The 13,180-nt window shown below is 34.7% G+C and overlaps 2 protein-coding genes across 3 annotated transcripts; one reads left to right on the top strand and one right to left on the bottom strand.

Annotated features, from left to right (window-relative positions):
• Positions 1-1,167: 1,167 nt before the first annotated feature.
• Positions 1,168-4,659, bottom strand: LOC120120039 (pollen receptor-like kinase 4). Its single transcript, XM_039139794.1, has 3 exons — positions 3,926-4,659; positions 2,415-3,095; positions 1,168-1,832 (listed from the first exon to the last, which is right to left on the bottom strand). The coding sequence occupies exons 1-3, from the start codon at positions 4,605-4,607 to the stop codon at positions 1,168-1,170; spliced, it is 2,028 nt and encodes a 675-aa protein (XP_038995725.1). The 5' UTR covers positions 4,608-4,659.
• A 2,294-nt stretch (positions 4,660-6,953) lies between these two features.
• LOC120119615 (PHD finger protein ALFIN-LIKE 7-like) lies at positions 6,954-10,719 on the top strand. 2 transcript variants are annotated; one of them, XM_039139430.1, is made up of 5 exons: positions 6,954-7,246; positions 7,341-7,373; positions 7,983-8,211; positions 10,063-10,193; positions 10,302-10,719. In XM_039139430.1, exons 1-5 carry the CDS (start codon positions 7,150-7,152, stop codon positions 10,538-10,540), a joined length of 729 nt encoding a protein of 242 aa, XP_038995361.1. In that variant the 5' UTR covers positions 6,954-7,149; the 3' UTR covers positions 10,541-10,719. The 2 variants fall into 2 exon arrangements, with proteins under 2 accessions (XP_038995361.1, XP_038995360.1); XM_039139429.1 differs by having other exon boundaries at positions 6,955-7,246; positions 10,063-10,192; positions 10,268-10,719.
• The last annotated feature ends 2,461 nt before the right edge of the window (positions 10,720-13,180 follow it).

Here is a 13,180-nt window from a genome sequence, read left to right as displayed (position 1 = left end):
CTGGAAGCGTTCATTATTTTCCCAGAAGAGCAAGTGAAGAGCTGCAACGGAAAAGGCTGGTTTTTTCTTATTCTTTGAATAAAACAAGCAGAATATGTTTAGTAATACATGGTAAATGAAGCAGAAACCTTTAAGAGACAAGCAGCTTACTTGAATATGGCAGCAGTGCAACGAAAAAGGATTAGCTAGCCGGTTGAGTTAGGGTAATTGAATAACAGTAATTTTTTTCCTTTTTTTTTTTTTGGAAGATTAGCCGAATGGGTTGGGGTAATCAGATAGGGCGACCGATTTGTCTGTCAGCGTTAGAATGAGAAGAAACTCGTATCCCTGGTCTTTAGGGTCGTTCAATTGTTTTTGTGTAATTTTCACAAAAGAGTATTAAATTTTCAAAATTAGCATTAAACTTTTAAAAATTATAAAAATAATACTAAAATTTTGATTTTATTACAAAATGGCCAGTACCTTCGTTGGCATATTGAATTAACGGATAATATCATATTCAACCCTTAATTAAAATCAAAATTTTATTTTAATGTTTTTAACATTTTAAACAATAATTTAAATAATAATAAAAAGTACATAAAATTTTTAAAAGTGCCACTAAAGTTTTAATTTCCGTATACATTGCTCTAACAGTATGAAATCTCATTAATTTTTTAAAGATGGGATTAAAATGATACTAAAATGTAATTTTAAAAAATTAATCGTCGGATGACCAAAAAGAAACTAAAATGATAGACTAAACACATGGTTTACCCTAAATCAAATAATGAATAATCAAATTAAATTCCATGGATATAAAAAAATGAACCATAGCTGAGACCTCCTTCCAAAATATTCACCTCACGTAATCCATTTCCCCCTCTAATTCTAGGCTGAACGGAACTTTTTTTTAGTTAAAGATGTGTTTGGGCTTGTCCCTAGAGATTGAAGAAGACCTGACCTGATTAATAACCCTAATTTAATACTAAATTAGATGGAGTTTTGTTGTGCATGGAAGAGATCTATATTATTAGAATCAAGATCCCAACATTACATCAACAGCTTTCATGGTTGTTTATTCATGGAATCCATTCAGCATGTAATTTAGAAACTATCTAAGACACAGAGAGAGAGAGAGAGATTAAGATAATTACTATCAACTAAACCCACAATACATAGAAATGCTCAAAGATTAAAGGATGAAAATCCACCCCTCACCTTTCTACCGGAGATAACTGCATTTACTTCACCTAATGTCGACGAGAACTCACGCTCATCTCTATCCTTCAACTCCTCGATCTCTCGCACTACTTCCTTCAACTCCGGTCTTGTTTCAGGATCATCTTCACAGCAACTCAACCCAATCTTCAAAAGATTTATCATTTCTCCCTTGCTGTTCTTAGTTCCCAGCATCTCCATATCAAAAAGCTCACCGGTTCTCTTCTGTTTAACCATCTCATTCACCCATGTGGCTTGATTGTTGTAGCTGTCATAACTTGGTGTTAGATAGTTCTCTGGGAACTTACCTGTTAAGATCTCTAGTATCAGTATTCCAAGGCACCACACGTCTGTTTTCCTGTTGATGCGACCGTTTATGGCATGCTCCGGTGATTTGTAGGCAGTCATGTGCATGTGGGCTTGCTCCTGGTTCATCACCGGTCTTAGAGCGTAGTCACATAACAGTGCCTCGAAATTCTCGTTTAGAAGCACGTTGGAAGATTTCAGATGACCGTGCGGTACCACTAGGATGGGGAGTTCGTTGTACAAATATGCTAGACCTCTGGCAATGCCCTTTACGATCTTCAATCGAGTTCGCCAATCAAGACTGGGTTTATCTGATGAGTGATTGCCTAGACAAAACAAGTGTAAATAATTACTAACTTTTATTAATTAAACTAAACAGTCCTTACCAAGGGAGAAGTTTTAGGACTATATCTAATAATCAAAATTTTTTAGCATAAAGTCGCAAGCAATGATCAATGGTTATTATACTTATGGTTAACGTCATATGGTTTTTTAATATCTAATAGATATGAGGCTTAAAAAATGAAAAGGGAAGTCCTTTTAATTTGGTGGGAGAGACTTTATAGTGATTCTTAAAGTCAATGTAAAGCTTAGGATTATGATTGATATTCATAGGCTCACGTGAATATGGCCATCTAGCATTAGATTTAGTTTTGACAAATCACGTGAGTCTGTCAATAATCATGTCAAGAGAAGATGATTGATCGGAATGTATGAAACACCAAAATCTGTGGTTGGTGGAGGAAAACTCTTCTAAGATCTCCTCTTATCTCGAAAATTTTAATGGTAAGAGAAATTATTAGTGAAGAAAATTCGTAGATATAACAATAATTGAAATTGTTATGTTCTCAAAAAAGTCATAATTATCATCATAGGCATGATTATGGGCAACCAAAAACTTAACTTACCATGAAGATGACTGGCCAAACTGCCATCCTCCATGAAATGGCAAACGAACAACTTTTCTTCTCTCCTATAGTAATAAGCCTCAAGTGGCAGCAAGTTTTCATGGTTCAACCTTCCCAACTTTCTCATATGCTCATGAAAATCCTCCCTCCCCACATTGTTCATCTGTTTGTACCTCTTCACCACCAAAGCTTCTCCACTCATTATGACCGCCTTGTACGAAGCCCCAAAATTCCCACTTCCAAGAACCTCAGCCGACGCTTTCAACAGATCATGCAGATCAAACCTATCGGCTTCGCCCTTCAAGAATATCAATTTCCCGTAGTCCACGTTCCTCTTCACCATGCTTCCACACTCGGAAAACTTACTCTTCTCTTGGTCCACGCTGGCAGCTGACAACTTGTAGGAGTCATCACCATCCCATTCCTTTGATGCTCCACGTTTTTGTTTCCTTTTGCACAGAATGAAAATGATTGCTGCAATGAGTGCCAACAGTAACAGTATAGATATCAGGATCAGTGCAATTTCCAGAGCTGATGTTGTCCTTTTATATAAGGGCGAAACTTGGGGGCTAGGGCGGCTAGCTGCGGCGGCGGTTGGTGATGGTGTAGCTGGGGCAGGTGGTGGATGACTGGTCACGGGGCATTTGATCTCCAGAGGTGGCCCGCACAAATTTTTGTTGCCTGCAATAACATTTATATACATATATGCATTTCAACTAAGAAGCTGTTAAAACATGAAAACCTGACACCATTATGCTCATCAATATATTTGGCATTTCATTATTCGATGTGCATGTAAATTCGCATGTTGATATTAATAAATTTCCATTATGCTTTTTAACATGTAACATCTATAAAAATCAGTGAAATAATTTTAATGTCTAAAAAAAATATTGTTCTCCTCTTCGTCTACATCTACACGTAGGGTGTGTGTTATTAGTGACTAAGAAATATCTAGAATATATACTACTTTATAATTATCACATAGAAAAACTATAAACATCAATTTAATTTTAACTAAAACTAATATAAAAAATTGAATACTCAAGCCATAAACACGTACTAAATCTTAAATATGATTGATTTTAAACTATAATTCGAAATTGAAAGCAAGTATAAAATCTTAAAAATAAATATAAATAATAAAATGGGATCATTATCTAATAGTAAGTAATACATTTTTACAATTTGTTTTTATAAAATAATAGAACTAACAAGAGAAAAACTGCAAGTAATACATTTTTTTTTCTTGAAAGGAACTATATGTAGTAATATTTAAGTACATAAAATAGATGTTTCTCAAAAATTAAGAATTTAATTTAATCTTTATAACATAAAATATTTTAACTTTATCCCCTCCCCCCCCCAAAAAAAACTTATAATTTTATCTCAACCTCAACAGAAAACTTTCAAACTTCCCCCCATTTAAAGATGGACTACAATTACAATTAATGGGCAGGAAGATGAATACAAGCATTTTTAATCTATAAATGCATGAATGCAACAGCTACCTGTAAAGATGCTTGCACTCATGCTGCTTAAAGTTGCAGGGATCGGACCTTCTAGCTCATTGTTAGCAAAGTTGGCCACCTTCACATTCTGCTTAAAATCAGGTATCCGACCCGCAAACTGGTTCCCCTCCAGTTTCAGGACTAAAAGATTCGGCAGCTCCGCCAGCGACGACGGAATTTCACCTGTGAGGCCATTATTCGCCAGAAACAGGTTCTTCAAGGATCTCGTACCTTGGAATGCATTACCAGGAATGTCCCCGGTAAAGTGATTGTTTGACAAATACAAAGCCTTCAACTCACCTAGTTTCTTCATCTCAGGGATTCTGCCCTCGAAATTGTTGTTCATCAGGCCTATGATGCGCAACGTAGGCATTTCATCGAGGATTTCGAGGTTCACCTTCCCTCCTAGGCCCATGTTTTCGAGTTGCAGACCCCATATTTTGTTTCCAACGCAGATCACGCCCATCCAGTTTGCTTGATCCCCGTTGCATGGACGGACGGAAGCGTTCCAGTTCCTGAGATTCGCGGGGTTTGCTAATGAATCCTTGAATATTAAAAGGTTCTCCATATCTGTACCGTCACCGGTTGAGAAAAAGAGCAATTGTGATAAAGACAAAAGCAGAAGCAGTAACGAAAGGTTAGGTGTGCGCACATGCCTGGCTATGTGCGTGCCCATTACCATCGATACAACATGAAAAGGTGGCTAGACAATCGAGAGAGGAGAGGCTTTAGCAGCAATGGATGTAGTTTTTTCTTTCTTTGGATTACCAAGGATCCTTTATTTCAGTTTCTTTCTTGGAAGGAGATGATCAAAGGTACGTTTGCTGATGTAGAGTGCACAAAAAAGAAGAAGAAATTGTTTTGTTAATTGCAAAATATCTAATGAAATGCTGGTGAGTTGGAGTAAAGGATTCTATATTCAAACCTAAAGGAAGATAGTGTGGTTTAAACATGGAGTCATGCATGTAGGAGAGATGTAAGGCCAACCTTTGAATTCTGATCAGTTCTGTACACTACATGTTAGGGAACTTTAAACTGTTGTTCCATTTATAGTTATGTCTGACAATTTCTTTCCGGAAAGCTACGTATATTTTATGCTTTTTTTCTCTCTTCTTTTACATTTTAGTTTAAATTCTGAAAAAGGTCCTTATACTATGTGTTCTTAATTGATTTAGTCTTTTTATTTTTTTTTTTGGAATTTTACGTATTTGACGTGGCATATTGTTTTAAACATGTAATAGTGCATATGAGACCAAATGAGTTGTGACGGTTGAAAGTAGTTTACTCTTTTTAGTTTAGGCGAAGAGTTGCAATTGATGATTTATCGATCGTTGGTTGGTGTTAAAGTATTTTTATTTCTATAAAGAGGCAAATTAAAGGAAAGTGAGGGCGAGGTGGTTCAATTCCTTCTCTCGGACTTGATCGAGAAGTTTTATAGTGATTCTTTATGCATGTGTTAGTCGAAGGGTTATCATGACTATCCATAAACTAACAGGCAAGCTGGATACGATCAGATGATGGTGAAATTAGTTCTAATATCTCTTGTCAATGGTATGAAACTTCTTAACGAATGTTAGATACTCGAGATCTTTCTTGCATAGAGGTTATCTATGTAACATAAAATATTTTAATAATTTTCCCTATTAAAAAAGTCATAGATGACTCCATAGACTTAATTTGCATCGATGACTGAATTGTGGTTTTTGTATCGTTTGATCAAATGAGATGTTCGTTTCTAATAAACTCCACGGTCTCGTTTTGGTGATCAAACTATACTTATGACCACTTAATTATTTTTTATTTTCTTGTTGATTATTAATCTTTTAATTTTGTCAATTAGATCACCTAATTATTTAATTGTTGTCAACCAAACCATTGGCCGTTAACATTTAACAGATAAGGTGACATGAAAGTTAAAAATGGTATAATTATACATTTGATCTATGTTGCTAACATATTTTATCAATTTAGTCCTAATTTGAATAAATTAAAATAAATTTTAACCTTCAAAACAAATGGTGTCGTATCACCCTCTGATTAAAAGAAAATTAATTGTATAATATCACAATTTAGTTGGGTTTATTCCTAGTGATACAACCCAAGATCTCATATATCCTCAATTACACACTATTAATTTTATTTCAATTAGAGGGTGATATGATACTATTTTATTTGAGGGTTAAATTTATTTTAATTTATAAATTAAGGTTAAATTGATAGAATATGTAAGTAATAAAGACCAAATGTGTAATTATATCAAATTTTTAACTGTCACGTCACTCTGTCTGTTAAATATTAATGACAAGTGGCTTGATTGACGATAATTAAATAATTTGGTGGTTTTATTGATAATATCAAAAGATTGATGGTCAAAATGGAAATGAGTAATAGTTTAGTGATCATAGATATAGTTTATTCCAAAATTTTATATTAAATTAAAAAAATATTTAAAATTTCAATAAATGATACTCAAGTTTTAATTTGAAATTCCTTATTTTTAAATATTTATATATTTAAATTATAAAAAATAATTATTAGAAGCTTATATTTAAATAATTTCATAAAGTATACATTCTTTTTCATGTAACTATCTAAAGTGTTTTTTATGTTAAAATAAGCATCTAAAATTATATTTTTTTGTCTAAAAAAGTATTTAAAGTATTTTATGTTCAAATAGGAACCTAAACTATTCAAACTTTTTCATCTAAATTCTAAAAAGGTTGACATGTGACATTAATTAAAGAATAATTTAGGTACTTAGATGAAAAAATTAAATACTTTAAATACCTATTTTAATAAAAAAAAATATAACTTTATATACTTATTTTGACTAAAACATATTTTAACTTAAATGAAAAAGATGACATACTTTAAGTAGTTATTTGCTATATAAGCCATTACTAAATAATGAAGATAGGTGGAAGAAAACTAGCTTAATTAAAAAAAAAAACCCTTGTCAAATCTTTTTGTATGTTCTAATATTGGCTTTTGCTTTTCGTTATCCGTTTCCTCTCCTCTTTCACAGAGTATATTATTTACCAATTAAAGCAAATCCCCAAAATTCCCTCTTCCCCAAACCCTACAACGAAGCCCTAATTCAGATTTTGCTTTAATTCTGATTTGCTGCTCTCTAATTCTTATCAAAACAAAAACCCTTATATTTTGCATTTCCTCAACGTGCTACCTTCATATAGTTTTACTTGTGAAGAGAAACTGAGAAGCGAATGGAAGGTATACCACACCCAATACCCAGAACGGTAGAAGAGGTCTTCAATGACTTCAAGGGCAGACGTTCTGGCTTGATTAAGGCTCTGACCACTGGTTCGATTGCCTTTATTTTCTCCTTTAATTTTTTAAGTTTGGTTTGGGAATTACAAAGAAATTAAATTTATTTACTTGGGTTTTCTTGTGGCAGATGTTGAAAAGTTCTACCAACTGTGTGATCCTGGTAGGCTTACATTCTCTCACTCTCTCTCTCTTTTCTCTATATTTCATCATTTTCGTAGTTAAAGGTGCGGCAGCGTTGACTGCGATGGTGTCTTTGAGCTGTTTGTCCTCTTTAATGTCACTCTCAGAACTACTTATAATTTCTTCATTATGGTTCGTCCATCGTGGCTTTAGATTTGCTTTCAATGAACTTAGAGTGGGAACGAAATGTTTCATTCTCTTAATTTATAGTTGAAGATTACTCTTTGATTTCAATATGCTGTTTTTTCATACTCTCCTTGATTACACATGGTATCTCAGATGTAATTATACCTTCTTAAATTTCAGTTGCAGGGAGCAGTTTGGGTTCTGATTCTATTTAACAAATCACAACTGGAATGTGGTGCTAATAGTTGTTTGATTAAACTGAGTATTTATTTCTCTACCAGATTATATTTATGGTTTACTAGAAAATTTTGAGATTATCATTCAATATTTCTATAATGATGCATTATTTATTACTTAAGACTTGATAATGTCTGATACGTTTGTCGTAATTCATTTCAGCTAGCTTATTTCTTTAAAATTCTGGGTTTACATTTCCCCCTGAATGAACTAAATTTATTTTCAGAGAAGGAGAACTTATGCCTATATGGACTTCCAAATGAGACATGGGAAGTTAACTTGCCTGTTGAGGAGGTGCCTCCTGAGCTTCCAGAACCTGCATTGGGCATAAACTTTGCTAGAGATGGAATGCAGGAAAAGGACTGGCTATCATTGGTTGCTGTTCACAGTGATTCGTGGTTGCTTGCTGTTGCTTTCTATTTTGGTGCACGATTTGGGTTTGGCAAGAATGAGAGGTATGTTTGCCAAATATCGCTCATTGAGTCTCAGTTTACACAGCTTATTTTCTGCCAACGACAATAGAAAAACTCCTTGTTTTGTTGGATAAATTGGACGACTCTTTAGAGTTTATCAATCATAAATGTTAACCTTATTTTCTATATATATAAACAAACATAAATAAGAAAACTACATACTTGTACACATTGCTCCTCGACTCTGGCGGGCACTTTCTTTTGTCCTTCACCTCGGAAATATATGATTCTAACACTTATAGTACTTGTTATGTCCTTGACAACTCTTCTATTATGTAATGCTAACTAAAGTCTATTGTAATTCTTGCACATTATTGTTTTCCTATTAAAGAGAAATTGCTTACTTGCATGTGTATTCTCTAATATGGCTGAGCTAAGGTCAAACGTAGCTCTACGTGAAGGTTTGATGCCCTGTGACCATTTCTCAATAAAAGCACATAGGCACATGAATATACATTGTTTAGGTATGTCCATTTGGTTGGTGCCAATTTTGTCAAGGCGTGCTTAGGCCTGCCCAGTTGCCATGAAAAATGAGGGTTACACTTCATACATGTGGGTTTAAAGGGGCGCTTGCCTCTTGGTGCTTTGGGCTTCAAAGCAAGGCAAGAAAAAGCTGGCTTCATTGAAGCCGACCTCTTTGTTGTGTGTGAAAAAGAGAAGATTAGAGAATTGCTTCAATGAGGTCATCTGCCCAGAAAATAAAGTTGAAAACTTGAAAAATAAGAAGCCGATTTTAGCTTTCCCAGGCCAAAAATAGAGTATAATATTTTTAGAGGATAAAGACAAGGAAAGAAAATGAATCAGGTTTTGAGTAGTGAGTTGGGGGAAAATGAAAAGTGAGAGATAAAAGAAAACGTGGTAAAAGCAGAAAAAGACTATTCCAAAAGAAGCTCCCTCGTTGGTTCCTCCTAAATATTTGACCAGTCTTTGTTCTAGATTTTTCTAATAGTTTAAAATGTGCTGTTTTACGTTTTTTAGCCATTAATACTTGCTGTTTTACTAATGAACATATGATGCCTATTTTAAATTTGAGTTTTATCAATCTGCTAATATTTAAATTTATGAATCATGTTGAAATGAAATTATTATTTTAACATTTAAAAATGAAAAAAGTTATGAACTATTATTGCTATCATGTTTTAATTAAAAGTACTTTAATTAATTGGATAAGGTAAATTTATTTTGTTTCTTATTTACATATACTCCGTAATTTTCCATATGCATTTTACATATATAATTATCTATATGTGCGACTTATTTAACTCGGGTGGGCACATTTTTAGCACCTTGTGCCTGATGGAGGTCTTGGTGCCTTGAGTGCACCTGGCGGCCTTCACTAGTTCACTACCTGGCTGGTGCTTGCGTTTTTTTTCTTTTTGTAGTAGAGAAGAGATAGGTTAGAAAAAATACAAAATGAAAAGAAAACAAGGGACAAATGGAAAGAGTTGAAAAGCAATCAGACAAACCAAATTGAGTGATAATGATTAGTAGGACAGAACGTGCTTTAGGAGGGATATTTTACCATGGATTTGTTTCAGAGATTTTGAATTTGAATTTTAAAGAAGCATAATGAGTCTGCAGTTCCATACTTGCAGTGGGCTGGTGGTAACGGTGAGGAAGCATATTGAAAGATAAAACAGTAAGGGACAAAGGCTGTTGTGTGGGAAAAGGAATGACCCTGTTTAATGGGGATATAGAGCAATAACTGTTCGCTTGCTATCTCTTAAATGATATTTCCATGATATCAACCAATTGCTCTTCATATTACCTTATCCTGTGTAATCTAAATTAGATACAGCTAATAGGGTTTTTGACTTTTGTCTTATTTTGCAGGAAAAGACTCTTCCAGATGATAAATGACCTTCCAACTATATTTGAAGTTGTCACAGGAAATGTCAAGCAACCAAAAGCCCAATCTGCCAATCACAATGGCAGCAGCAAAAGCAAATCAAGTGCCAAGGCGGTATTGACTGTTTTCTGTGTGGATTCCTTTTATAGGTTCTTATTTAATGTCACATTGATAACTTGGTGCTTGCAGTCTCACCAATCTGAACCTCAGAGCAAGATGGTGAAGATGTCTCCACCATCCAAGGAAGAGGATGAGAGTGGGGAAGAAGATGAAGAGGATGATGAACAGGGTGCCACTTGCGGTGCATGTGGGGATAGCTATGGCACCGATGAGTTCTGGATTTGCTGCGATATCTGTGAGAGATGGTTCCATGGAAAATGCGTGAAAATTACACCCGCAAAGGCTGAACATATCAAGCAGTATAAGTGCCCAAGTTGCAGTAGCAAGAGGGCTAGAGTTTGAAAGTAGGTCCATAAATTGGACTAGTAACCAGTTGAAATGAAGCATGCAATATTCATAGCTTTGTTGTTAGTTTGGAAGTAAAACAGAGTAGCTCTTTTAGTTGATGAATGAATGTCATATGACTGCAGATTGGATTTCAAGTTGTTCTACCCTTGGCATTTGCTCTGTTTAATTTTATTGGAAATTTTGTTTTAAACTGATGCAGGCAACTAGAAATATATATAGTGGTAGGATCCGGTTACAGTGTAAAACGTTTGCTTAATTTCTTCTGCTTTGTCTTCATTCTCATTTAGAACGTTACTCCCTGACCCTATTATGGCACTCCCTTTCATATGCATCCAAGATTAACATAGAATACCTGCGAATAATGCCATTTATACTTTTCCAAATACTCCAAATACTCAAGTCTTTTTAAAGTTTTGATGGAATTTTGCATGAGATCTAGACACTCCATCCTAGGGCTGTAAATGAGATGAGACAGATCGCGAGCTACTCGAGATCGACTCGATCAAGGCTCGATAAATACTCGGATTGAATGGACTCGACTCGATCTCAACTCGAGTTCTTAACGAGCCGAAACGAGCTACTCGATATTCAACTCGAAAAAGCTCGTGAGCAGCTCGAAAATATAATATATTAAGATCTTATTTTTTCTAAAAATAAATTATTAATAATATTAATATTTATGTATTGATTTTTTTTTAAAATACAGTAAGATTTCATGTATTTAAGGTTCATGTTTGAGTTTGAGGCTTCAATCGAGTTAAGTTTGAGGCTTCAATCGAGTTAAGTTTAAGAATTTTTTTTTTCATTTCGAGCTGCTCACGAGCTTCAGTTCAGGATTTCGAGTTCGAGTCGAGCTTCAAAATTTTAAGCTCGCGAGTTTTCGAGTCGAGTCGAGCTTCATTTCAGAGTTTTCGAGTCGAGCTCAGCAATACTCGAGCTCGACTCGGCTCGTTTACACCCCTACTCCACCCAGCCTTAGCATTAATTTTATCCACATGAACAAATTCCTTTTTCTTAGAAATTCTCTTTTTGCTATGTTTGGGAACTTGGAATCCAAATTTTGTCTGGTTATTCAATAAATGGATTTGAATTTGGATTTGGTAAGATCTAACTCTAATTATTTAGAGAAACTATGGATTTCAAAATTCATTTTGGTAAAAATGGACACATTCCACCCTCTGTCCCTGCAGTTGCTGCCTGTAACTGATTATTTTTCATACAAAGCCCTCAGTTTTGATGGCATTTTCCTTTGCACAGATCGATTCTCTGATTTTTGGGTTTGCCAAGATATGCGTGAGCATACAATACACCCATAAAAATGCTATGAATTGTTGCTTGTTTGTTCAATTTACGTTGAATGTGTGGTATTAACATAATGATGAAATCTGCCGAAATTAAAATTTATGACTTACAAGAAAGTTGATGCAAAGTTTTAGTAAATTACAAGAGACAAGAAACATTCTTGAAAATAAATTATTCCTCTACTGCACAATTTCTTTTCTTAGGCCCAAGTATACAATACAGTTTTATCCTGGCCACCTAATATACAATCTTCCTACTTATAGCAACTCTGCAATAAGGAACAAGTTTCCTCAGAAAGAATTAATGTGTCTTGATGATCATAGAAACTCATAAATGGCTCCTTTTAGAGGCCACTCACAATGTTGACATGAACCCAAATTCAGTTGTAGCAGAGCAATTGGGAGACCTCAGAAAGTGTTCAAAGGTGTTATTTAGGACAATCAGCAGAGTTCATATTCAGAATCCGGGAGTCGTGACCTGCAAAATACAAGAATTTAGCGCATCACTCCTCGATGCAAATATAACAAGGTAACATTCTCCTATGGATGAAACAATAAACTATACGTGTGCAGATAATTGAGTGTCACTTTCATAGGATACAGGGTAAGAATACCTTGATGTTGGTATAAGATCCTTCAGTTACATATACAGGATGCTGAAGGTGCTCCACAATTGACACATCATCCGTCACTTCAAGACCTTCTCTGCAGGGAACAGTAGAAGCTCATAATATGTTCCTTGTTTTATATTTAATAAATGAAACATGACAAACTAAAGTTAATTGTGGGGATTTTTCATTTTTGTTTTGCAACATTTTCAACAAAAGGGAGGTTCCCTGCCTGCGTAGATGAAACACACCCATCAGTCATTCTTTTGACAAAAATAAATTCTCAACTCTCTAGTCTTAGTACCAAGTTAAAAGTTTATACACCTAAATATAGATGAAACATGTCTTTGGAAGGTTAATGTTGAAGTCAGCAATCTCACAGCTGAGAGGAACATGGTGAGAAGCTCTGACAAGGTTGACTGTCAGATGGGAATTATTTTTCTAATTTTCTAAATTTGAAAATTTTGAGAACAATACAGAGAGGGAGAAGGGAAGAAGAGTGGTCCACGCTGCTCTTACAAGTGCAAGCTAGATCAGTGTTATCTGCTAAGAACCGACTACATTACCCCTCCCCTTCTCACCCTTTATAGTAAAATACCCAGATAGAAGTATTTTCATTTTAATTCTGTTTTAGATTCTACATTACCTGTAACACCCCCAACCCGTACCCGACCCGGATATGAGTCAGAGATACTACATTGACTTTTAAAACACAACTCTTAACA

This window comes from Hibiscus syriacus, unplaced genomic scaffold (genome assembly GCF_006381635.1).
Source record: "Hibiscus syriacus cultivar Baekdansim isolate YM2019G1 unplaced genomic scaffold, ASM638163v2 tig00110332_pilon, whole genome shotgun sequence".
In the NCBI taxonomy this organism is placed as follows: Eukaryota; Viridiplantae; Streptophyta; class Magnoliopsida; order Malvales; family Malvaceae; genus Hibiscus; species Hibiscus syriacus.
This window is presented reverse-complemented; position numbering and strand designations above follow the sequence as displayed.

Excerpts from the sequence above, each read along its gene's own strand:
- LOC120119615 (XM_039139429.1), top strand. The coding sequence starts at position 7,150 with ATGGAAGGTATACCACACCCAATACCCAGAACGGTAGAAGAGGTCTTC. Across the intron at positions 7,247-7,340 it reads GATTAAGGCTCTGACCACTG|ATGTTGAAAAGTTCTACCAA; the intron begins GTTCGATTGCCT and ends TTCTTGTGGCAG. Across the intron at positions 10,193-10,267 it reads GCAAATCAAGTGCCAAGGCG|TCTCACCAATCTGAACCTCA; the intron begins GTATTGACTGTT and ends TGGTGCTTGCAG.
- LOC120120039 (XM_039139794.1), bottom strand. The coding sequence starts at position 4,607 with ATGGTAATGGGCACGCACATAGCCAGGCATGTGCGCACACCTAACCTT. Across the intron at positions 3,096-3,925 it reads GAGTGCAAGCATCTTTACAG|GCAACAAAAATTTGTGCGGG; the intron begins GTAGCTGTTGCA and ends ATGTTATTGCAG. Across the intron at positions 1,833-2,414 it reads TTTGGCCAGTCATCTTCATG|GCAATCACTCATCAGATAAA; the intron begins GTAAGTTAAGTT and ends TGTTTTGTCTAG.